Source organism: Gymnoscopelus microlampas (genome assembly GCF_963454915.1).
Source record: "Gymnoscopelus microlampas genome assembly, chromosome: 1".
In the NCBI taxonomy this organism is placed as follows: domain Eukaryota; kingdom Metazoa; phylum Chordata; class Actinopteri; order Myctophiformes; family Myctophidae; genus Gymnoscopelus; species Gymnoscopelus microlampas.
The window spans coordinates 1,432,209-1,458,054 of record NC_139962.1 but is presented as its reverse complement, the minus strand read 5'-3'; the positions used below and the strand labels follow the sequence as shown (position 1 = coordinate 1,458,054).

The window sequence follows — 25,846 nt, the reverse complement described above, 5'->3', positions numbered from 1 at the left end:
CTTCTCTCTTCTCTAAAACACCCTGGACAACGCTCCACACGTCCTAGACTCTTCTCTAAAACACTCTGGACAACGCTCCACATATCCTAGACTCTTCTCTCTTCTCTAAAACACTCTGGACAACGCTCCACACGTCCTAGACTCTTCTCTCTTCTCTAAAACACCCTGGACAACGCTCCACACATCCTAGACTCTTCTCTCTTCTCTAAAACACCCTGGACAACGCTCCACACGTCCTAGACTCTTCTCTCTTCTCTAAAACACCCTGGACAACGCTCCACACGTCCTAGACTCTTCTCTCTTCTCTAAAACACCCTGGACAACGCTCCACGCGTCCTAGACTCTTCTCTCTTCTCTAAAACACCCTGGACAACGCTCCACGCGTCCTAGACTCTTCTCTCTTCTCTAAAACACCCTGGACAACGCTCCACACGTCCTAGACTCTTCTCTCTTCTCTAAAACACTCTGGACAACACTCCACATATCCTAGACTCTTCTCTCTTCTCTAAAACCCCCTGGACAGCGCTCCACATGTCCTAGACTCTTCTCTCTTCTCTAAAACACTCTGGACAACGCTCCACACGTCCTAGACTCTTCTCTATTCTCTAAAACACCCTGGACAACGCTCCACACGTCCTAGACTCTTCTCTCTTCTCTAAAACACTCGGGACAACGCTCCACATGTCCTAGACTCTTCTCTCTTCTCTAAAACACTCTGGACAACGCTCCACACGTCCTAGACTCTTCTCTCTTCTCCAAAACACTCTGGACAACGCTCCACACGTCCTAGACTCTTCTCTCTTCTCTAAAACACCCTGGACAACGCTCCACACGTCCTAGACTCTTCTCTCTTCTCTAAAACACTCTGGACAACGCTCCACACGTCCTAGACACTTCTCTCTTCTCTAAAACCCCCTGGACAACGCTCCACACATCCTAGACTCTTCTCTCTTCTCTAAAACACTCTGGACAACGCTCCACACGTCCTAGACTCTTCTCTCTTCTCTAAAACACCCTGGACAACGCTCCACACGTCCTAGACTCTTCTCTCTTCTCTAAAACACTCTGGACAACGTCCCACACGTCCTAGACTCTTCTCTCTTCTCTAAAACACCCTGGACAACGCTCCACACGTCCTAGACTTCTTCTGGAGGAGGCACCCCAGGTTGTGCCAGCGAGCCGGATAAGCGATACCCTTGATGACGTCCTAGACTCTTCTATCTTCTCTAAAACACCCTTGACAACGCTCCAAATGTCAGCCAACAGGTTAGGATTTTGGAGCTTGGCATTTCAAATACCCTTCTTTGTGTTCTCTGTGCATCATAGATGTGTTAAAGTCCAGAAGATGAGTGTCTCTGGGGACAGAGTGGAGGAGGGAACAGAGTCTCCAGCAGCCAGCAATGAAGACAAACCACCAGACTCAAGGTAAGTGAGAGGATCCTACTATTTTATGTTTACAAGCCATAGTTGTGTGTCGACTGCAGTGTCATTGATTTACTTTTTAGTCGTGTGTTAGTAATGTAAAGACTATTTTTTGTTAAATGAATAACTAGATATATGAGCCAGTAGACAGAGTACTAGAAGAGTTACTGGTGAGCTATGTTTTCTTAACCAGTCACTGGTTAGTTCTCTTCTCTTCCTAAAACACCCTGGACAACGCTGGACAATATCACAATGTATAATAATAATAATGTATAATAATAATAATGTATAATACACAATGATAAATATTCCCTGTGAAAAGAGAACATTTTATAAACATTTAAACAAACTGCTTGAACAGTCATTCGGTTAAGCTTGCAGATCTGGCTGCATCATAGATGAGTCGGACTCGGGACTGGCGCGGCCGCGCCGCTGTAATCTTGTCATGGACAGCGAGGTCTCCAAACTTACAGTAGTGTGTCCTACTGTATATGGAGTTATACAACCTGGGCTGGGTTGAGGATATAAACCCCACCCTCCAAACCTTTGACCAACGCAGGAGGTTATTCTTTATGCTGTGGATTCATTTGGGCCGCCGCGGGAGATCGGACATTTAGCACTCCAAAACACACTGCAGTGTCATTGATTTACTTTTTAGTCGTGTGTTAGTAATGTAAAGACTATTTTTTGTTAAATGAATAACTAGATATATGAGCCAGTAGACAGAGTACTAGAAGAGTTACTGGTGAGCTATGTTTTCTTAACCAGTCACTGGTTAGTTCTCCAATGTTTCGTAATGAACCAGACCCCCAGACAGAACACTGTAAACTTTAACTGTTTGCTGCACCCATTGGCCCTCATTTATCAACAAGGTGTAGACCAAATAATGGGCGTACGGTGAGATCACCGCAACTTTCGGCATTTATCAATATATCCTGACTTTGGCTTCAGTGTACCGCCCACTCAAATCTCACGTGAGGTCGCGAGCAGTTGTTGACTTTGGCTGCACCCGTTTGTTTGTTCCATCTTAGAGCTGCGGAGCAGCATTGTCTGACTGTCTGACATCTGGACACATGTATCCACTCCAAAATGTATATCACAATGTATAATAATAATAATGTATAATACACAATGATAAATAATCCTTGTGAAGAGAACATTTTATAAACATTTAAACAAACTGCTTTAACAGTCATTCGGTTAAGCTTGCAGATCTGGCTGCATTGGCTATTTGAAAGCAGCAGATCTACAAGCTCACAACGCGTCGTATTGCGACGTGTTGTGAGCTTGTAGATCTGCTATTTTCAAAACTATACGAGCGCTTATGCGAGAGCATTTTCAGGAGTCGGACTCGGGACTGGCGCGCCTGCGCCGCTGTAATCTTGTCATGGACAGTGAGGTCTCCAAACTTACAGTAGTGTGTCCTACTGTATATGGAGTTATACAACCTGGGCTGGGTTGAGGATATAAACCCCACCCTCCAAACCTTTGACCAACGCAGGAGGTTATTCTTTATGCTGTGGATTCATTTGGGCCGCCGCGGGAGATTGGACATTTAGCACTCCAAAACACACACCAGCCTTCATCCATTAATGTTTATATTTCATTCATCAATGATCACTCCATAAATGTTCAGATTATTGCCTATTATTTCTCATTTAACGTGGCATCACGGCAGCCCGTGACTCAAGGGGGAATACATGATTGCTTTATTTTAGTGTAAGCTAGAATGCGCACTGCTCGTAATGGGTTAAATTAATATACAAACGCATGGTATGATTTATGACGATGAGATTAGTTTAATTGGTGACGTCAACTTGGACTGCGAGGAATCTGGGTGTGACCCTGGACGACCAACTGTCGTTCTCGACAAACATCGCACCGGTGACACAGTCCTGCAGATTCCTCCTCTACAACATCAGGAGGATTCGCCCCTTCCTCACGGAGAAGGCAGCCAAGGTGCTCATCCAGGCTCTTGTCATCTCCCGCCTGGACTACTGCAACTCCCTCCTTGCTGGTGCTCCGGCATCTGCCATCAGACCTCTGGAGCTTGTTCAGAAAGCTGCGGCTCGTCTGGTGTTCAACCGCCCCAAGTTCTCCCACACAACTATCCTTCTACGTTCTCTACACTGGCTCCCCGTGGCGGCTCGCATCCAGTTTAAAACCCTGGTGCTAGCCTATAGGGCAGTTAAAGGAACAGCTCCTTCTTACCTCCGGGCTATGATCGATGCCTACACCCCTGCCCGACCACTTCGGTCTGCCGCCTCGGGGCGACTGGTTTCCTCGTCGCTCAGTGGTCCTTCTGGCCGATCTACACGGTTACGGCTTTTTTTCTGTTCTGTCACTGCCCATCTTTCGCCGCAGGCTGAAAACCCACCTCTTCAGGAAACACTACCCTTCCTCTTCGCCTTGCCTACTTTTTGTTAACTAGTTGTACGAGCTCTTGTTTTATTGTTAATGGATCTTGTTTATTCGACACACTTATTTGTTTTATCTCTTGCTCATTTGATTTTCCTATTAGTCTCATCTGTTTATGAAAGTAGGTAGCTGATATATTGCACTTTTACCTCAGCGCTAGGTATACTCTTAGTTGCTTGTTTTAGAAGAGAATTCACTTAAGACTTCTGGTGATTAGTAGTTTTGTTTCCGACCTACGTTGAATGCACTTATTGTAAGTCGCTTTGGATAAAAGCGTCTGCTAAATGACTGTAATGTAATGTAACAGATAATTGAATCGAATCGTGAAGCCAATGAAGATGCATACCTCTAGTTCACCACGTGATTGATTGATGATTTCAGAGGTGACAACCACAGTCAAAGACCAGAGTCCCCAGCACCCAGTAGTCCACCTGAAAAAAGGCATCGTTCTCTGGAACAACCTCCATACGACAGTGATGAACCTTCAGACTCACAGTAAGACGACTTTATACTTGAATTCATGTTATTAAGGATTCTTCATCAGGAGTATATTAGCCAGAAACAGTGTTGTGTGATTGTGGTTATTCTAGAGGTGACTACCACAGTCAAAGACCAGAGTCTCCAACATGCAGCAGTCCGCCTGTGAAGAGACATCGTTCTATGGAACAACATCCAGACTTTAGTGAAGAACCTGGACCTTCACACTCAAAGTAAGATCATTTATCAGGAAACACAATGTTGTTGTGAATGTGATGAAATCCTCTTACATTTACTGGTTAGAGCTGACTAATGACACACACATCCCTCATGCCAGTGACACACACACACACACACACACACACACACACACACACACACACACACACACACACACACACCAACACACACACACACACACACACACACACACACACACACACACACACACACACACACCCACACCCACACCCACACACACACACACACACACACACACACACACACACACACACACACACACATGTTGACATAATGATGAGCTGTGTTGTAGCATACAGTACGTTGGCATCACGGCTCCCAGAAATGTGTGTGTGACATGATTTGTTTATATATGTTTGTAATGTTTGTCTTTAAGTCTTTAAATGGGCTGGCACCATTATACATATCAGAGCTTCTACCTCCCAATAACGCTACGAGGGTCTTGAGGTCTACTGACCAGTCACTCCTTAAGGTCTACTGACTGACCAGTCACTCCTTAAGGTCTACTGACTGACCAGTCACTCCTTAAGGTCTACTGACTGACCAGTCACTCCTTAAGGTCTACTGACTGACCAGTCACTCCTTAAGGTCTACTGACTTGGATATATAACAAAATGTGGATCCTTGTTGCTGGTAGGTTGTCTTGTTTGTAGTGAAGACAGCAGTGAAATACTTGAGCACAAGTCCTGTATGTGTGTATGTGCGCATTCTGTGCATTCTGTGCACGTGTGCATCAGTGGTGTCTGTGCAGAATGCCTTGGCTGTAGGTTTGACACATGTACAGTAAGGCCGTCCTCTACTGGGCAACATCTCAGTTTTGATCAAAGTTTACAGGAAAATATGAAAGTTTAAATCATGAAAAGGTAGTTTATTGAATGTCAATACATGCATTATATCTGTGTAAAGTTTAGAGACAATTTCACTACTGGTGTGTCATGAGTATAAGATGATATGGTGGGGGGGGGGGGTATGGTGGTGTAATGAGGTGTATGGGGTCAGAGGGAGGTATGGTGGTGTAATGAGGTGTATGGGGTGAGAGGGAGGTATGGGGGGGGGAGTTCAGTGTTCTGGTTGCATTGTAATGTTCAGCTCTGTTGAAAACTCTAAATCAGTGTTTCTCAAAACATGTTCATATCAAGGACCCCCACATTGACATGTATGTGGCTACAGACCCCCATCTGAACATAGTTTCTGCCAGAAACCTCATAGGAGAAGATTTGTATTCAAATATTGTTTTTTAAATGTCAAAATTATTCAATTTTCTTTTCAAGAAATTCCAGATTTATAAAAAATGTTTCGAGATAGCCGATTTACAAGCGATGCGACTAGGGATGGAGCTCGAAAACCGAGTCCAGCCCGGTTCTGAACTTATCGAGACCCGGTATCAATAAGCTTTGGACTTGTCGAGCCTGTTATCGAGTATATTGGCCCGTGACGTCTAAACAATCAAAACAAGAGGCCATCAAGAAATAAATGTAATGACCCACGCTGGCACAAACATGTGGGTCTAAAAGTGTATTGATCCCTGCTAACCAGCGCTGCCCAGGGAAACAAGGACGAGGAATGTGGATACATCGCTTTTTTTATGGGGGCCGTAAGGGTCCACGTGGTTCCATTTGTACGGGTGGTTGCGTCGTTGTGTTTACATGTGCGGTGTAATAACGGCCGTTACGAGTGAAACGCTCAAACGTTTCACTCGTCCTCTGTCTCCGTTGACTATTGTACTAATCTAAATGATAATAATCTGTTAGGAAAAAATCTCCCTGCGAATGAATGACTACTGTCGCCTAGCGTGACATATTCAATGTGTCTTTTCAGTCTATCGTTGCCGAAAGTGGCAGATTTACAAGCTCACAACGTGGTGCGAACAGACGCGGTGTGAGCTCGGAGATCGGCTATGTTTGGTGTGTGACACCGTTGTACGCTGAAGTATAAATTACGCTTTTAAAGTGACAGTACACACATTAAGCAGATAACAGTTTCTTCAAAATTATTTTCCAAAAGTAAAAAGGTCAATTGCCTTCTGTCTGTTAGAAAAGTACTGTATTGAAGACCCTAGTAAAATGTAGTACAAGTGATATGTTTTGGCTAAAACAAGGACAAAAGAATAGGAAAAAAGAAATGTTTATAAAGAGCTGAAGAGACATTTTATAGTAATTATTACAGTAGGCATACTATTATTAATATAAAGCCATTTAACACTTATCAATTATCTCTAATACTTAATGATAGGCAAACATATTTTTACTTTAGTCATCTTCATTTAATGTTAGATGGTGGTCAGCCACAAACACAGTCACAACTGGCCAATAGAATAGGGTACCACTTCTGTTCAGAATTTGTCGTTTTGCGTCTTTCCACAAATGAATAGAAAAAGATCAATAGTGGGCTTGATACAAGCTCGGATCAATAAGCAGGATCGATAAGGTGCTCATTATCAATAACAATTAACAAGCTCCATCCCTAGATGCGACACGCTTTGAGCTTGTAGATGTGCTATTTTCAAATAGCCAAAATATTAAATAGGGTTAAAGTGGTTAGACTGTTCCTCGTTTTGCTGGGGACCCCCTGGAACCCCCTCAAGGACCCCTGGGGGTCATATCAGTGACTAAGAGTGTTCAGCATAGATTGTGTTCTTAAATGAGAACAAATCACAGAGAAGAAAACATTGTGAATGTCAGAATGTTGGTGAAAACTGTGTGAGTGGATCTGAAGAAGAAATATCTTCTTAAGAATGGTTGGTGAATGAGACGCATTTAGAACACTGGTTCTGGATCAGGACCCACTGTTCTGTTCATGTGGGTTATGTGTTAATTATTTTGCACAAAGATATCAGTTCTCAAATGATAAGAGTGTTGTTGAGTGTAGATTCTGTTCTTATCCATGTTATAGTGTGGATGATTCATGTAACAATGAACCTGATTCTCACATATTACTGTATCCATGTTATAGTGTGGATGATTCATGTAACAATAAACCTGATTCTCACATATTACTGTATCCATGTTATAGTGTGGATGATTCATGTAACAATAAACCTGATTCTCACATATTACTGTATCCATGTTATAGTGTGGATGATTCATGTAACAATGAACATGATTCTCACATATTACTGTATCCATGTTATAGTGTGGATGATTCATGTAACAATGAACATGATTCTCACATATTACTGTATCCATGTTATAGTGTGGATGATTCATGTAACAATGAAAACCTGATTCTCACATATTACTGTATCCATGTTATAGTGTGGATGATTCATGTAACAATGAACATGATTCTAACATATTACTGTATCCATGTTATAGTGTGGATGATTCATGTAACAATGAACATGATTCTAACATATTACTGTATCCATGTTATAGTGTGGATGATTCATGTAACAATGAACATGATTCTAACATATTACTGTATCCATGTTATAGTGTGGATGATTCATGTAACAATGAACATGATTCTAACATATTACTGTATCCATGTTATAGTGTGGATGATTCATGTAACAATGAACAAGATTCTCACATATTACTGTAGACACATAACTATGCTACTGACCACTAATATATAAAGCTAATGAGTTAAAATGCACATATATTTATAGTCGGCTAACGGGTTAGGATGTTCTAACAGCCTGAGTACAGCTTGTAAGTGTGTCTTCTTTGTGTTCTCTGTGCATCATAGATGTGTTAAAGTCCAGAAGATGAGTGTCTCTGGGGACAGAGTGGAGGAGGGAACCAGCAATGAAGACAAACCACCAGACTCAAGGTAAGATCACTGAGCCTCATTCACCAACCATTCATTTATAAAACAGGTTTCTTTGACAGCACATAACATACATACAAAAATAACATTTGTAATTAGAATCTACGTTACGTCTTAGTTAGAATCTACACTCAACAGCACTCTGAGGCACATATGAGAACTGATATGTTTGTCTAAAAAAATTGATTTTTCTGTTTTCTTCAAACAACTGTTGTATAATATAGCATTTAAATTACAATATGTTTTTATCATTTATAATACATATTATTTTAGTTATTGTCATCTTTAGAGCAGTGGTTCTTAAAGTGGGGTCTGAGGACTTCCAGGGGTCATTGAGGAGGTTCCAGGGGGTCCCCAGCAAAATAAGGGACAGTTTAAACCTATTTTATACTTGAGCTATTCGAAAATAGTTGATCTACAAGCTCACAACATATCATATCGCAGCCTGTTTTGAGCTTGTAGATCAGCAATTACTGAAATATTTTCATAAATCTTGCACATTTTTGACAAATGTGGAATCATTTCCCAAATGTTCTCTTATGGGGGTCCCTGGCAGAACATATTTTCAGATGGTGGTCTGGAGTCTATTACATGGGGGTCCTTGACATGAAAATGTTTGAGAACCACTGCTTTAGAGTTTACAACTGGCCTGAAAATTCACAATCCAACCAGAACAGACCTGGTTGAGTGAAAGCCTGAGAGGCCCATACCCCCCTAAACCCCCCACACCCCCTAAACCCCCCACACCCCCATGCATCAGCTGTTTTGAACAAAGGGTTAGAGTGGTTAAAGGGATATTTCGCTTTAAAAAATGTTTGGGGTCATTACTCAGTGAGATGAAGGAGGAGCCCGGTCAGGAGGCCATCCACAGAGCCTAGTCCCTCCATGTGCCAGAGCCTCTCCTCTCCCTCAGCCCCAGCAGAGTAGTTCCAGAGAAGCTGAATGAGTGTCCCTGTCTTTCCCTAAGAGGACTGACCGTGGGTACAGTAGCTACTGGGACGTAAGTCAACCAGTAAGTCAACCTGGGTCACCTGGGCGAGGGTGTATGTTGTTGCGAGACCCGAAACACCCGTTGACCCCAGGCTACAACACTGATGATACGTCCCAGGTGCATCCATGTGATGTTTTTCTTGATTACTCAGGCTTTTGTGTTTCACCCCAGACAGTTTTTAAGTTGATTTAGATATTCATTTTATCAGACACTCCCTCCCCTTCATTTACAAACCCATTGTAACTTCAAACTCCATTTTAATCATGATGATAGATTCATCAAAAACACCTGTCCTTGGTTCTGGTGACTGATATTATCTTTCTAATACGTCAGAGGTCTGCATTTTAGTTTTTTTCTTTTTTTAAATAATATTAATAAAATAAAATAAAATAATGTAAAGAAGTAAAAACAGTATTTGTGGGTTCTTGACATGAACATGTTTGAGAAACACTGCTTCAGAGTTTTCAACAGAGCTGAACACTCTCACCAGAACAGAACCAGATGACTTTAAGCCCAAACCCCATAACCCCATATAGTTAAAACATAACACTCTTCTATCTTTAGAGCTTCTCAAAGTGGGGCCTGGGGACCCCCAGGGGTCCTTGAGGGGGTTCCAGGGGGTCCCCAGCAAAATGAGGAACAGTTTAACACCATTTTATACTTTGGCTTTTTGAAAGTAGCTGATCTACAAGCTCATAACGTGTCACAATGTGACCTGTTCTGAGCTTATAGATCGGCTATGTTCAAAACATTTTGATGAATCTTGAGACAATTAAACACAAATCTTCTCTTATGAGGGTCCCTGACAGAACATATTGTCATATGGGGGTCTGTAGCTACAGTACATACATTTCAGTTTGGGGGTCCTTGACATGAAAATGTGTGAGAACCAATGATTTAGTTTTCAACAATAAAGAAAATTACAATCCAACCAGAACAGACCTGGTTGAGTTGAAGTCTACGCCCCATACAATCTAGAATGAAGAGCCAGTAGACAGAGAACTAGAGACTGGTTTATAAATAGTTCTCAAACATTCAGTAATTAATGTTTGTGTGATTGTTATGATTCCAGAAGTGACGACCAGAGACAGACACCAGAGTTTCCAGAACACAGCAATGAACCAGACTCCCAGACAAAGTAAGTAACTGTAAACTTTAATTGTCTCCGCCAGGCCGAAAGGCATGGCGAGAGAGTATGTTTTACCCTCCGTCCGTCCGTCCGTCCGTGTGTGTGTGTGTGTGTCCTGTCTGTGTGTTAACAGCTAATCTCCGGCACCGTTGGCCCGGTCGCTGCGAAACTGTGCACACCCACTCCCTGGATGCCAATTCAGAACCTCTGCCCCACATTTTTCACATGGGCCTGTTATAGCGCCACCAGGAGGCCGATTTGTGCAAAACCCATTTTTTCTCATTACACCTACAGCTTTCAACCAAACGTCATGCAAATCGGTACACAGTATCTCTATAGTCATGTGATCAACCCGGATCTGTCTGATTTCCCATATTGCATCCTCATTGGCTAAGGTTGGCTTCCAAAGTTTGCAGGATTGGTCCGTTTTGAACAAACTGCCTCCAATCATGAACGCAGCTTGCCATTTCCATAAAATTGCACACGCACATTCCCACTAGGCCGAGGAAGAAATGCCACTTGAACATTTTCAAATCAGCCTCATGGTGGCGCTATAACTGGCCGATTTGCATTTTTAACTATAACTGCACCAATCTGCGTGAAACTTTGCACGCACACTCCTTAGAGGCCAAGGAAAAACATTGGACTGCATTTTTCACATCTGCTTTTTACAGCGCCACCAGGAGGCCGATTTTTGTAAAATACATTTTTGGAGATTATTCCTTCAGATTATGTCCAAAAAACACGCAAATTGGTACACTGCATCTCCATAGTCATGTGATTCTGATGGATCTGTCCGATATTTCATATTCCATCCTATTTGGCTTACAGTGGCTTCCAAAGTTTGCAGGATTGGTCAGTTTTAAACAAAATGCCTCAAAACATGAATGCAGTGTGCAATTTCCGTGAAAGTTTGCATGCAGATTCCCACTAGGCCGAGGAAGAAATGCCCCCCTTTTCACATTCACATTGGCCTTTATAGCGCCACCAGCAGGTCTAATTTAGCAAAACACATTTTTGGAACGAAATGCCTCAAATCATGAATGCAGTGTCATCCCATTGAAAGGCCTAAGAAGAAATGCCACCCTTTTCACATTGGCCTATTATAGCGCCACCAGGAGGCCACAATAACCTACCTGACCTGGCGGAGACCTGTGCTCCGAGGAGCACTTTTTCTAGTTTATGTTATAGTTTCATCAGGAATGTACTGTATAAACCAGTGTTGTGTGATTGTGATGGTAACAGAGGTGACCAGAGTCAGAGACCAGTCTCTCCAGCTCCCAGCAGCACAACGAGTGGCATCTTCTCTCTCACTTCTACTGGACTCTCTTCAACCATCAGTGATGAACCAGGACCTTCACACTCAAAGTAAGATCATTGGCCCGGATTCACTAAGCAATTTACAACCATATTTTGATCGTACCGGCATTTATGACAACTCCTTCACTAGTAGTCAGATTCATTCATGTTTTTTTTGTCTGTGATTTGAGCGGAAAGTCTGATCGTTCTCAAGTCAGCCCCGAGGCGGTCTTACCAGGGATCAAAGCTGTGCGTATGTCGTTAGAATGCTCTATTCTTCATGCCCAATCAATTACAACAGTGCCAAACCTCAAATAAAATAGTATGTGCCCAACATTTGTCAACACATATATATAAAAAAGAAAAATGATGTCAAACAATGTATTGCTTGTAGCCTATGCATAATAGACAGATTCCACCGCTTTTTATTTATTTTCTAGGCTATCAGTTGCATTTAGAGCTGAATTATTTGATTCCTCAGTGTGTTTGCCAGTGTCGGCCAAGCGGGCCATCTCAGCCAAAGTGTCACGTAATAATGAAGATAGGCTATCATGCCTTAATGTCACTGCGGAGGCACCAGGCCCGGATTGGCCGTCGGGAGGACCGGGACTATTCCCGGTGGCCTGCCCTCTAGTGGCCTGCCTGAAAAAAAAAACATTTTTTTTTTTTTTGCATCAAAAAAATAAATCAGGTCAGGCCAGCCATCCACAGCCAGCGCGGCGCTTAAGTGATGCAGCAAAAAAAAATCTCTCCTAAGCTCAGGCCAGGCCAACCACAGTCAATTTCAATTTCAATTCAATGCAGTCAGTGTTGCTTGCAGCTCAGTGCAGCTGCGGGCCTCCCCCCTACCTTTAACCCCCAAAAAGCGCGCGCAGGGTGGCCTGGGTGGGCGTGTATCTCCCGGCCAGATTTGGAGTCCCACTCCGGCCCTGGGAGGCACAGACGCAGCTCCAGTGTCCACCGCATTTATAATACTGGTGGCTACTGTATATTGATCACATGAACACCACACACAACAGCCTAATAACTCTTACCATCTGATGAGGCAACTCGTTTATGAAAGCTGTGTCCAGAAGATCCATTCCCCATTCCGACGTAGGACAGTGATATATAAAATATTTAACAAATTTAATCAATAAGCTCTGGTCCATAATTGGATAGCAGTGTTCCACTTGTATGCCCTGGATTTCAACATCATCTTTTTACCTCGGTAAACGTGAGCAATGTTCAGTAGAAAAGGTTTATTATTATTTGCTGGTGGGGTTAAACCTTGTAAACATATATGTTCAGCTGATCCATCGTGCAATAGTGGGACTCGCTTCCAGACAGATCAGAATGATGTTCAAGTTCTCTGTCAGTGTCAAGGCAACCTGGGGCCTATTTCACAAAAGGTGAATATACAGTAGGGCTTAAGCCTGGCTTTAACACCTATCCTGGCTTAATTTAGCCAGGATTAGGGATGAATCGGTTTCATGAAAGCTGAATTATCTTGCCAGATTAGTTTAGCCAGTTCACCCTGGCTAAGTTTATCCATGACTAGATTTCACGAAAGAGAATTGAAGCAATCCTACCTTAGTTACCATGGCAATTTAACTGTGAAGTTGGTCAGGAGCAGGCTAACAGCCAAGCTTACTTAATTCAGTGCCTTGTTCTTCAAGTTTTTCCACAGTTAATTCAACACATGTGTTTGTATATGTATGTACGTACGTACGTACGTACACACACACACACACACACACACACACACACACACACACACACACACACACACACACACACACACATATATATATAAATTATTAGTTACAGGTTTGAAAGAGCCTCTTCACTGTACAATGTAAGTCAATGAGGAGCATATTTTAAATCATCAATCTAGTCAATGGAGAAATTATTTTTGATTTCTTGTCCACCTTTGGAGTTACATCATGATGGATACACAACCCAAACCTCTACCAAAGTGGTCTTGCCCTTTAAGCAGTAAATCTGATCACAAACCAATGAGTTTCCCCACACTTATTTAATTCTTATGCAAAAATCAAAGATCTACAAGCCCGAAAAAAGTGCCTTTTTTTTTGTCCCGTTACCGCCGCCGGGACCCCCGTTATATACCGCCGCCCCCGTTATCGCCGCCGGGACCCCCTGGATGGCACTGCAGATATATAAATAGATGGATTCCATGTAATCTCTACATTGCATGCTTGGCGCATATAATAGGCATCGCATTGTAGATTAGTAGGCGATAATTCCAATATTCACTATATTGTATATATTTTTGGACGACTTTTGCATTTAATTTGTCGGCAATACTTTGCCACGCTTTCTCCCTGGATATATTTATTACGGTCGCGTTTCCTTTCTTGCTTTATACATTTTACTTCCTCCTCGTATGATTCCATGAGCTGCTGCAGTGCTGCCGTTCGGCCACAGAGAAAAACTCTGCTCGAGTTTTGTTCCCCGCCGCCACGATTGGTGAAGTTGAAGGAATCTGCGCTCGATTTCATGGTCTTTTATAGAAATACGTCGCTTGACAAGGCCTAGCTCGACAAAGTCGCTCCTTTTCAGCCTGGCTTGGCGTTCATTGAACGGATATATTAGTCCATGAGCCAGAGCCCCAAAATTGAGCAATGATTATCGAAAGAGTGGGCGAAACCAAACCTATATTAAATAGTTCATAGGGTCAATACGAGTAAATAAATATATGATAACCTCTCCACAGGAGTAGCTTTTTCATGGTTATCACACATTTTGTTATTTTCCCCATACGTACATGACAGGTGAAAAAATGACAACATTTAAAAAATAGTTATCATAATGAAACTTCCCGAGTTGATTACTTACATGAAGACAATGATTTATCGTATTACAAGTTTTCTGAAATTGTATATTTAAATATGCAAATTAGGCATTAGGAAAAGATGCCCAAATTTGCATAACTTTCCAGAATCAACATTGGAACATTGGACAAAGCCAGAGTCAACATTCTTATTTCATTTTGTTAGGATGTTGGAGTCAAAGGTTTTTAACGAGGGAATATTCAATATCTGGCTCAATTGGTTTTGCCCACTCTTTCGATAATGAAATCTTGTCTGGCTCATGGACTATCAGTGGTGTGTTCTACCGTCAGATGCTGTGTACGGCGTATACCTTGAGATTTTTTCCCGTCGCCACCGCATACCTTCAAAAAATGTTCAAAACAGCGTATCTGATACGTTGATACGCATCTGATACGCTGCACCCAGGAGTGGCTGCTGGCTGGGCTGGGGGGCGCAGCAATACAAACAGCAAAAGTGTGGTCTGACCATCTGACTAGTCTAACTCTGAGGTGATGGCTTATCATGTGCGTGGCTATTGTTCTTGAGGTGATAATTAATGGCTACTGGCGAAGGAATTCACACATTTCAACGACCTGCCATTCGCTTCATTGAATACTGAATTGAGTACTTCATTAGTATTCAAATTGCGCGTCATAGCACAGCAAAACACAGTTTTGTCAATACAGTTTGTGTCTTCAATGCCAAGTTAATTCTGTAATAGATACAGGAAGGCTCGCTGTTAACACTGCTATTATATCTGATAAGCCTAACCATCATTTATTTATAACAATCCTTGCACTTCTATGGTAATATATATGTATTTTTTAAATGCATCCAAGGCTAAAAGCAGCTCCGAAGTGGTTGAGTTACAGGGTGATTAACATTAGAAACAGTAGAAAATCAGTACAAAGCATATTGTAGGCTACTCAGTGTTACTGTGAAACTGGGCCTGAGTGGGCCTGGCCGAGTTTGTTGCATTGAAAATGCATCTAAGCTTGGAAGTGGTTGAGCTCAGGTGATCAGACATCAGTAAGAAAAATCAGTACAAAGCATATTGTGTGTGGGGTACACACGCGCGCGAAGCGTGCGGACAATTTTCACATTAAATATTTTTGTGGGCGCGTGCAAATTTTGTACATTTAATTAATTATAGACGCACGCATGCCGTGCGTGTGGGAGGCAGGGAATAATCATAGTATACCTTCGAGAAAAAAATAGAACACAACACTGTGGACTATATATACGGACCCGACTTTGTCAAGCCTGGATTTGACTTAAGCCCAGGCTTATTTAATTCACCTTTTGTGAAATAGGGCCCTGGAAGTCTGTATACTGGTGATGATTCCATTAATATTAAATAAGAGCACTGGTTCTACTGGAAGTCTGTATACTGGTGATGATTCCATTAATATTAAATAAGATCTCTGCTTCTACTGGAAGTCTGTATACTGGTGATGATTCCATTCATATTAAATAAGATCTCTGCTTCTACTGGAAGTCTACTGGTGATGATTACGATATAAAATTAGGGGTTTGAAAAGGGGGAGGAGGAGGAGGAGGGGGGGAGAGAGAGAGGACATTGAAGAGAAAGATGAGGAATTAAAAAGGTGATATGAAACTTGGAGAGATAAAATAAACTAAACATTTCAGGTTTAATTTGATAATGCTTAGTTTTATTATCTCCTTGTTAAAGTGTCACTCCTCTCATAGCATGCAGTAGTTTATAGGCAGACAGAGCCTGCATTTAGTTTTTTCCCTTTTAGCATTATGCTTTTTATGGTTAGATGTTTTTTGATTTAAAGTATTAATATAGTCAAAGGTTTAAAAGTTCCATTTTAATATTAGAAGTGTTTTTTTGTAAAGATTGACAAGTTGAGAGTCTGGGCCTCTACTTATAAGTAATGTTATATCTGATGAGCAAATCCAGATGAATGACTATTAGTCCAGGAAAACGAGCTCATTTTGAACCTCAAAATCAAACAATCACAGAATGTTTTTCTTCCCAGACTATTTGCCAGACCCAGAGGGTCGGCCTACATGAGGCTTTGCCCTCTTTCGTCCATACATGGGCAAAAAAGACCGTCTGTCCCCCCTTCGTCCATACATGGGCAAAAAAGACCGTCTGTCCCCCTTTCGTCCATACATGGGCATAAAAGGGACAGACAGCCTACACGTCATGTGAAGTCCGGCGTGATGTAGTGCTCTGATCTTATAAAGTACTAGGAATTTATTCTGGGTCTGGCAGAACCAGGTCTCCTGGTCTTGTTCTATTAAGTCACCAGAACAACAGAGTCAAAAAGCCACGCAAAATGTGTCCAATTTTCATTCCTGAGATTTCAATTGACTTCCAAATACATTTTCAGGTGAGAAATTAAGATAAAATACCCTGACTGAAGTGCAAGGGAGCCCATGTGTTTATTTGTATATATATATATATATATTTGCATATATGGCTTTTTGACACTAATTTAAACTACATTTAGACATTGAGTGAAACTAATGTGACCCCCTGACAATGCGATATCACATTAAACTGTAATGAACTATACTAGCTCTTTATCAGGGATGTATTGTTATGTTCTGGATTGACAGTTTAAAGCTGTGATTTCAAAGGTAAAGTTATATATAGGAACGTTGTTTTCCATATCAGCTCCACAGACAGGGCTTTTTAATGCCTACAAACCCAGATTAAAAACAAAACCAACAAAACAACATCATTATTATAATTATTATTATTTCACTGGAATATTGGTCATTATCCATGCTGTAATTTAATCACCTTTACTCATTAAGACCTGGAACGCATCTGTGTCACTTCTTGATTTGAGCTAAAAAAGCATTATTTTAAACATTGGCTATTCAAAAATAGCAGATCTACAAGCTCATAGTGCGGCACCGAGGGCCACGCTATGAGCTTGTAGATCTGCTATTTTTGAGAAATTTTGAACATGTGTGCAAATCTTTGCATATTTATTGTTTTAAAGCGAACATATGTCAACTCAAATCTTTGCTTCTGGGGGGTCCCTGGAACAACATATTTTGAGATGGGGGTCGGCGGCCAAATACATATCATTTGTTGGGGGTCCTTGACATGAAAAAGTTTGAGCACCACTGATATAGAAACATACCTTTTTTTTAGAAAACTGTTGGGATTTAGAAGACATTTGTAGAATCTGAACCTCGGGCCTTAATGGGTTAAGACTGGTACAATAGTCTGTACTCCTGCCTCACCTGCCTGTTCACAATGTAGTAACCATAAGTGCTATTAAAGGAGGAGTTCACCCAAAAAAGGACTTATTTTCTATCAATTGCACACCCTATGAAGCCTTGAATCCATGGATTATTTTTTGTTTTCTCGCATTCCTAAGCTAATAATTTGATTCCCGTCTCCTACCGGCTAATGTATCCGGTAGGAGACACAAAGTAGATTATTTGTGTCTCCTACCGGAAATACACACGGTCATCAAATTATTGTCTTAGGAATGCCACAAAAACAAAAATAAATCCATGAAATCAAGGCTTCATTGGGTGTGTAATTGATAGAAAATAAGTCATTTTTTGGGTGAACTCCTCCTTTAAACAAAGAGACCATAAGTTCACCTGCTGTTGGTAGTTTCAAAAGAGAAGAGAAAACATGTCTTTCATAACTTATAAATGTAGCTGTTTAATTCCGATGTGGAATATAATGTATTTCATTCTGTTTGTAAATGTAGGGTGACATGATAATAGTGTAGACAAATAGTGTAGACGTTAACCAGCTAAACTGATTTTCATTGTTGTTGTTTATTTTGTTGTTTTTCCTAGTCGTATTACTATTCTAAATGTTTTTTCCTCTATTTTGTTTTTATCTTTATTTTTAAACCCATTCTTTGAATCACATTGAACTGCACTTGATGTATGAAACGCGTTATATAAATAAACTTTGATTGATTGAAACCGTTTATAAAGGTAGGGTGACCAGACCCTCAAACAAAGTAGGATCAGTCTAAACTTTAATTGTGTTAGTTAAAGAGACTATCATCAGGAATGTATGAGCCAGAAACACATCGTTTTTGTATTGTGATGATTCCAGAGGTGAATGTATGAGCCAGAAACACATTGTTTTTGTATTGTGATGATTCCAGAGGTGAATGTATGAGCCAGAAACACATTGTTTTTGTATTGTGATGATTCCAGAGGTGAATGTATGAGCCAGAAACACATTGTTTTTGTATTGTGATGATTCCAGAGGTAACAACCAGACTCAGAGACCAGCATCTCCTGCACAAAGCTATGTGTCTATGATGAGTGGCAGGTCTGCAGGACGCTCTTCAGACTTAAGTAATGAACTTGGACCACCAGACTACAGGTAAGATCACTGATCAGGAAACACAACATTTATTGCACTCATATGCAAGTATGATATGCAGTCAGTAAACTGACAACATACTGTACTGTAAGATACTAAAGACTTAAACATACAGTAACATAGTATATCAAAGCAGTACGTTTCTTGTATATAAACAGCTCACAAAATGTAAGGAAACTTGCATTTGGGCCATTATATCTCCACTTTACTAATACCAATCAGTAAAGTGTTATATATCATTTTTATCGGTGATTAGTCACCTTTACAACGAGGTACAGCAAGCATCAGCCATTCATGGAATGAGCAACACAGGCAAACGTGTGGGTAGCGCCGAGCAAAAATGTGCCAAAATGGCCTGTTAGACTTTTTTGCTGACATTCAATGTCGTGACATTCATGACATTCAATGGGCTTCAGGTGTGTGCCAGTCACAGGTGTGTGACTGCCTCACAGGTGAGTGACTGGCACCTGAACATGGGTTCTGCAACTTTGTTGAGTTTGTGTATGCTCCAAGCAGCAACACTGCCCCCATGGAAAGATGCCACTTTTGTCAGGATAAGGCCCGTGCAACAGGGCAAGTGAAGCTGGTGTTCCATTATGCAGAGTGACAGCATTATTTGGTGTTAGCCCTGGTACCATTTCCAAACTTAAGACTAAGTTCTGTGAGACAGGTGAAGTCAACAAGGAAGACAACAACCTAGACCCCTTGCTTCACTGAGGAACCATACATTTACAGGCAAGATTTGCACAACGGTACCAAAGACAGATGTCAAAGTTGCAGGGTCCATGCTCAGGTGCCAGTCACACACCTTTGACTGGCACACACATGCCTGCAAATGGTACCAGGGCTGACATCAAATAATGCATAATCTGCGTAACGGAACACCAGCTTCACTTGCCCTATTGCACGGGCCTTATCCTGAAGGGACAAACGTGGCATCTTTCTATGGGGGCAGTGTTGCTGCTTGGAGCATACACAAACTCAACAAAGTTGCAGAACCCATGTTGCAGAACGCAAAGTTGCAGAACCCACATCTCAGCAGGTGTGTGCTGGCAGGTCGCTCAAAACAAGAGCGATTCCCAGCAAAAGCATATTGGGTGATTTTGGCACATTTTTGCTCGGCGCTACCCACACGTTTGCCTGTGTTGCTCATTTCATGAATGCCCGATGCTTACAAGCTGTACCTCGTTGTAAAGGTGACTAATCACCGATAAAAATTATATATAACACTTTACTGATTGGTATTAGTAAAGGGGAGATATAATGGCCCAAATTCAAGTTTCCTTACATTTTGTGAGCGGTTTATATATATATATATATATATATTTAAATTAATTTAGAATACTTTAAAGTGATAAACAAATGCTGCTGAACATAAAAAGTAGTTACACTTAAATAATTAAAAACTAGTCGGCCTACCCTGTCGTTTTTGGCCAATTACAGCAGTTGGCTAATGGCTAGTTTACAATAGTACAGTAAAGTAGGCCCACTACTGTATTGTAGTTTATTTAAGCTCAATTTATACTTCGGCATACAACAGGTTGCACGTTGAAAATAGCCGATGTACAAGCTTACAACGTGAGCTTGTAGATCGGCTATTTTCACTGCGGGACCCTGTCCCTGAACTCTCTCACCTCTGACATTTTCCCCAGAGTCGCTCAATTCTTTGAAAACTTTGTGTCACACTGTCTCTCTGTCATATGCTGTCCAAGTAGGCTAAATGAATGCTAAATAATCTGCCTTAATCCACACATGCAGTGTTGGGTTTCTATAGAAACGTGTGTGTGTGTGTGTGTGTGTGTGTGTGTGTGTGTGTGTGTGTGTGTGTGTGTGTGTGTGTGTGTGTGTGTGTGTGTGTGTGTGTGTGTGTGTGTGTGTGTGTGTGTGTGTGCACGCACGCACGCACGCGCGCGCGCGCGTGCGTGCGCCGTCATATAGTGAATGTATCGATTTGTTCAGTGAGTGAACGATAGTCCTCTTCCTTCTCTTTTCAATCACAGCCAGTCTGTCAGTCAGCCAGCCCGTCCGTCAGTCAGTCAGTGATCAAGACGGATCTGTCAGATTTGTCATATTCCATCCTGATTGAATTCCAAACATTGCTGAAATTAAATTCAAATTCAACTTATTATGTGTCCTAAAAAGAGCATATTACATGAATGTTTCGTCTTAAGACTCAAGAAAAAACAATATTCTTAATGCATATTGATAAAGAATATCATTGTGCTTTGTAAGGAGAGTTTTCACATTTCTGGTAGGTTCTTAGGCTAATATCCCTCCACGTGACTAATAGGCATAATAAATGAGGTCACAACAAAACAGTGTTCATAGAAACTTGCCTCTGCACCCAGCATCACTGTTACAGTACTAGAAAAGGGTGCTCCTCAGAGCGCATGTCTTGGGTTGGCCTACCCAGGGCTGTGTGGGTTCTGGCCACAAATCTTTGAAGCCATACAGGCAAAAGGTATGGAATATCAAAACCCTGGTCATTGTCACATGACTCACAAGACCATTTGACTTAATCTGGTACTACACACATTTGTAGCATTTGCAATGCCCCTGGACTGCTGAACAAGGCATGACCACCACCTGTCATCAGGCTGGCTTGGACCTTTGCTCCTCCTCGTGGACTTACCTGTGGATTTTACCAGAGAAAGTTACCTTTTGTGGACTATGTGGTTGAACCTGAACATGCGCTGATACTCTGAACCTTAATCTCAACACACTGATACTCTTCTTAATGTCACCATGGACAGTATATATGCGCTGCTATGCTCATGCACCTTATGTCTAAACATCATGTACTGTACATACTGTAAGGATGGATATACTATGTGTAGATACCCTGTTTGTTTTTTATTTGATATCTCCTCCTGTCCTCCCCCTTTCTTTTTTTCTTTCTCTTTCTGGAAACAACTAAAACGATGGAACTTGTACAAAAACTCATTTCCCCCAAATGTGACACCTGCAAACCTGTGATAATAAAGATGATTCTGATTCTGAGCTGGTGATCACGTTATTAAGACTTCATCATGAATATACAGTATGAGACAGACACAGTGTTGTGTGATTTGTTTATGATTCCAGAGGTGAATACCAGAGACCAGTCTCTCCAGCATCCAGCTGTACGACTACGACGAGTGGCATCGGCTCCCTCACTTCTACGGACGTCAGGAATGAACCTGGACCTTCAGACTCAAAGTAAGATCAATGACTGATCAGGAAACACAATGCTGTTATAGAATCCTCTTAGATTTTGTTAACAATGAGCGAGCTTGTGGATTGGGCGTTTATTTTGATTATATATTTATTTTATTATTCCGCCGTCGGCGTTCGGCGCATGGTCTGCGTTCGACTTTGAGCCGGCCTCAGTGTGAACAGTTCGGGAGCGCCCGTTTTGTAGTGCGGGCGGCGACGTTGAAGCCTCCCGCTCACTTCGTCTCGTTCCCGCCAACACTCTTTTTGCTTGGACTATTGCTCCTCCTCGTTGACTTACCTGTGGGTTTTACCAGAGAAAGTTACCTTTTGTGGTTGAACCTGAACACGCGCTGATACTCTGAACCTGTCAGGAATAAGTGGTGGGCAGGACCCAAAAGCAGACGAGCAGGAATGCAGGATAAACTTAAAGTATTTATTAAACCACACAAGCTGGTTAACAAAGGTAGGTATAGAGAACAGGTGAGGTGTAGGCATCAAGCACTAACATAAACTCACGTGACCAGGGCCGTGTTTAGGGATCAGGAGGCCCTAGGCAAACCCCAGTATGAGGCCCCTGAGTCGGGACCCATATGTGGGTCGCGGACCAATTTTTAAGGGTCGCGAGTAAATAACCCTTTATTTTTTGTTTCTTACATTTAGTTTTTAATTATTTCAAAAGCTGAAAAAATGTTTTATAAAAAATGTAAAATGTTTTTCAAAAAATATATATATGTAATTTTTTAAAGGAGTGAAAATAGCAGTTCAAGCTATAACGTTTTTTTCCCTAAATATATTTGAGAAATTTGAGATTTTAAACATTCTGCTGTGCACAGGGAGCCATTAGGGGTTAAGAGTCTTGCTCAGGGACACACTGCTGACCTGGCCTAGAATCATACTAGACATCCTTCTATCCTTCCTATCTAAAACTCTCGAACGTGCTGTCTTCAAACAACTGTCCTCGTACCTCCACCAGAACAACCTCCTGGACTCCAACCAGTCTGGGTTCAAACTGGGTCACTCGACAGAGACTGCCCTCTTGGCAGTGACGGAGTCGCTCCATGCCGCTAGAGCAAACTCTCTCCTCCTTCCTGATACTCCTGGACCTGTCTGCAGCGTTCGACACAGTGAACCATCAGATCCTCCTCTCCACCCTCGAGGGGATGGGTGTCTCAGGCTCTGCACTCTCCCTGTTTGCATCCTACCTGACAGGTCGCTCCTACCAGGTGATGCTGAGAGGGTCTGTCAGAACCACACAGGCTCACTACTGGGGTTCCCCAAGGCTCGGTTCTGGGTCCTCTTCTTTTCTCTCTACACTACATCTCTTGGTGCTGTCATCCACTCCCATGGCTTTTCCTACCACTGCTATGCCGATGACACCCAGCTGATCCTCTCATTCCCCCCCTCTGACACACAAGTGGAGGCACGCATTGCTGCTTGTCTGGCTGACATCTCGGAGTGGATGTTGACGAACCACCTGAAGCTCAACCTGGACAAGACCGAGCTGATGTTCCTCCCGGGGAAGGGCTGTCCACACCGAGACATGGCCATCACCATTGATAATGCTGTGGTGACGTCAACTCGGCCTGCGAAGAATCTGGGTGTGACCTTGGATGATCAACTGTCGGTCTCGGCAAACATCGCATCAGTGACACGATCCTGCAGATTCCTCCTCTACAACATCAGGAGGATTCGCCCCTTCCTCACCGTCTGGACTACTGCAACTCCCTCCTTGCTGGTGCTCCGGCATCTGCCATCAGACCTCTGGAGCTTGTTCAGAAAGCTGCGGCTCGTCTGGTGTTCAACCGCCCCAAGTTCTCCCACACAACTATCCTTCTCCGTTCTCTACACTGGCTCCCCATAGCGGCTCGCATCCAGTTTAAAACCCTGGTGCTAGCCTATAGGGCAGTGAAAGGAACAGCTCCTTCTTACCTCCGGGCTATGGTCGATGCCTACACCCCTGCCCGACCACTTCGGTCTGCCACCTCGGGCGACTGATTGCCTCGTCACTCAAGGGTCCTTCTGGCCGATCCACACGGTCACGACTTTTTTCTGTTCTGGCCCCACAGTGTCGGAATGAACTTCCCACTGATGTCAGGACAGAGGAGTCACTGCCCATCTTTCGCCGCAGGCTGAAACACTATCCTTCCTCTTTGCCTGGCCTACTTGTTGTTAACTAGTTGTACGAACGCTTGTTTTATTGCTGTATTGTTTTATTGGATCTTGTTTAGTCGATACAATTATTTGTTTTAGCTCCTGCTCATTTGATTTAGCTATTTTGTCTCATCTGTTTAAGAAAGTAGGTAGCTGATATTATTGCACTTTTACCTTAGCTCTAGGTATACTCTTGGTTGCTTGTTTTTGTAGAAAATGCACTTCAGACTTCTGGTGATTAGTAGTTCTGTTCCCTACCTATGTTGAATGCACTTATTGTAAGTCACTTTGGATAAAAGCGTCTGCTAAATGACTGTAATGTAATGTAGGGGGAGGTAGAGAGTCACATATTATAATACCAGCCTGTAGGGGGAGGTAGAGAGTCACATATTATAATACCAGCCGGTAGGGGGAGGTAGAGAGTAACATATTATAATACCAGCCGGTAGGGGGAGGTAGAGAGTCACATATTATAATACCAGCCGGTAGGGGGAGGTAGAGAGTCACATATTATAATACCAGCCGGTAGGGGGAGGTAGAGAGTAACATATTATAATACCTTTGCTCTAAGTGAAACCTGTGTCCAAACCCAATGTTGAATAAATGTGCCTAACAATAGCATAATGTAGTCGTGTTTTTCATCAGAATTAATGAATAAATGCAAAAAAAAATCGAGTCTCCCCTGGCCTAGCACCGGGTCTAACTTTTTTCCTGCAGGAAACCCTGTTACTAGTTCAGTGTTTACTATAGAACTAGTACTAACTAGTCTGTTACCGTCCATCACTAGTTACTATCTTCAGGTAATCACCATACTGTGTGTGTGTGTGTGTGTGTGTGTGTGTGTGTGTGTGTGTGTGTGTGTGTGTGTGTGTGTGTGTGTGTGTGTCCACAGAGAGAGGAACATCAGTACTGAGGATCCATCCAGGGGTTCAGTGTGTGACCATCCCACCAGCATTGTACAAAGTAAAGCCTGATGTATTTGTGTACCAGCGCACTTTTTAAATTGATTAATTGTTATTAACATTAACATGGTCACATGGTTAATACTAACTACTACTAATGCTTAATAATAATGCTTACAACCATTGATAGGCTAACTGTACATTCACTTCATGAATTAAAATGAAAACAGACAGACAGCCTGCTACTGCTGCTGGCCAGCGTTGTCAGATTTTGCGAGATAAATAAGCAACCAGGTCTATGAGAAGAGGCCCAGAAGAACAGGCCACATGAGCGCTTTAAACCTATTCATGTATACATTGGCCATTTGAAAATAGCAGATCTACAAGCTCACACACGCGTGTCGCGAGCTTGTAGATCTGCTATTTTCAAAAATAAATCTTGAAAAGGAAGGAAGGAATGTTTTTTAAACTGGTCACAGGACTGAGGGGTCCCTGGCACAAAATATTTACAGATGGGGGTCCTCCAACAAACATTCATTTGGAGGTCCTCGACATGACAATGTTTGAAAACCACTGGTTTAAACAACATACACACGCACGCACGTGCGTGTGTATGTATACGTTATACATACATGCATGCATGCGTGCGTGTGTCATACATGCATCATA

The 25,846-nt window shown here is 42.2% G+C and overlaps 1 protein-coding gene across 2 annotated transcripts in view; it reads left to right on the top strand.

The window, feature by feature from the left end:
- LOC311049421 (NACHT, LRR and PYD domains-containing protein 3-like) overlaps nucleotides 1-25,846 on the top strand; it is a 78,181-nt gene that overhangs the window by 9,853 nt on the left and 42,482 nt on the right. The window contains exons 2-10 of one of the 2 annotated variants that reach the window (XM_084062993.1): nucleotides 1,327-1,425; nucleotides 4,222-4,335; nucleotides 4,431-4,550; nucleotides 8,269-8,352; nucleotides 10,413-10,478; nucleotides 11,715-11,837; nucleotides 18,810-18,929; nucleotides 22,014-22,127; nucleotides 25,168-25,238. In XM_084062993.1, coding sequence (XP_083919119.1) covers nucleotides 1,346-1,425; nucleotides 4,222-4,335; nucleotides 4,431-4,550; nucleotides 8,269-8,352; nucleotides 10,413-10,478; nucleotides 11,715-11,837; nucleotides 18,810-18,929; nucleotides 22,014-22,127; nucleotides 25,168-25,238 — 892 coding nt within the window. In that variant the 5' untranslated portion in view covers nucleotides 1,327-1,345. The remainder of the gene's footprint in view (nucleotides 1-1,326; nucleotides 1,426-4,221; nucleotides 4,336-4,430; nucleotides 4,551-8,268; nucleotides 8,353-10,412; nucleotides 10,479-11,714; nucleotides 11,838-18,809; nucleotides 18,930-22,013; nucleotides 22,128-25,167; nucleotides 25,239-25,846) is intronic. The other variant, XM_084062994.1, reaches the window with a different exon arrangement.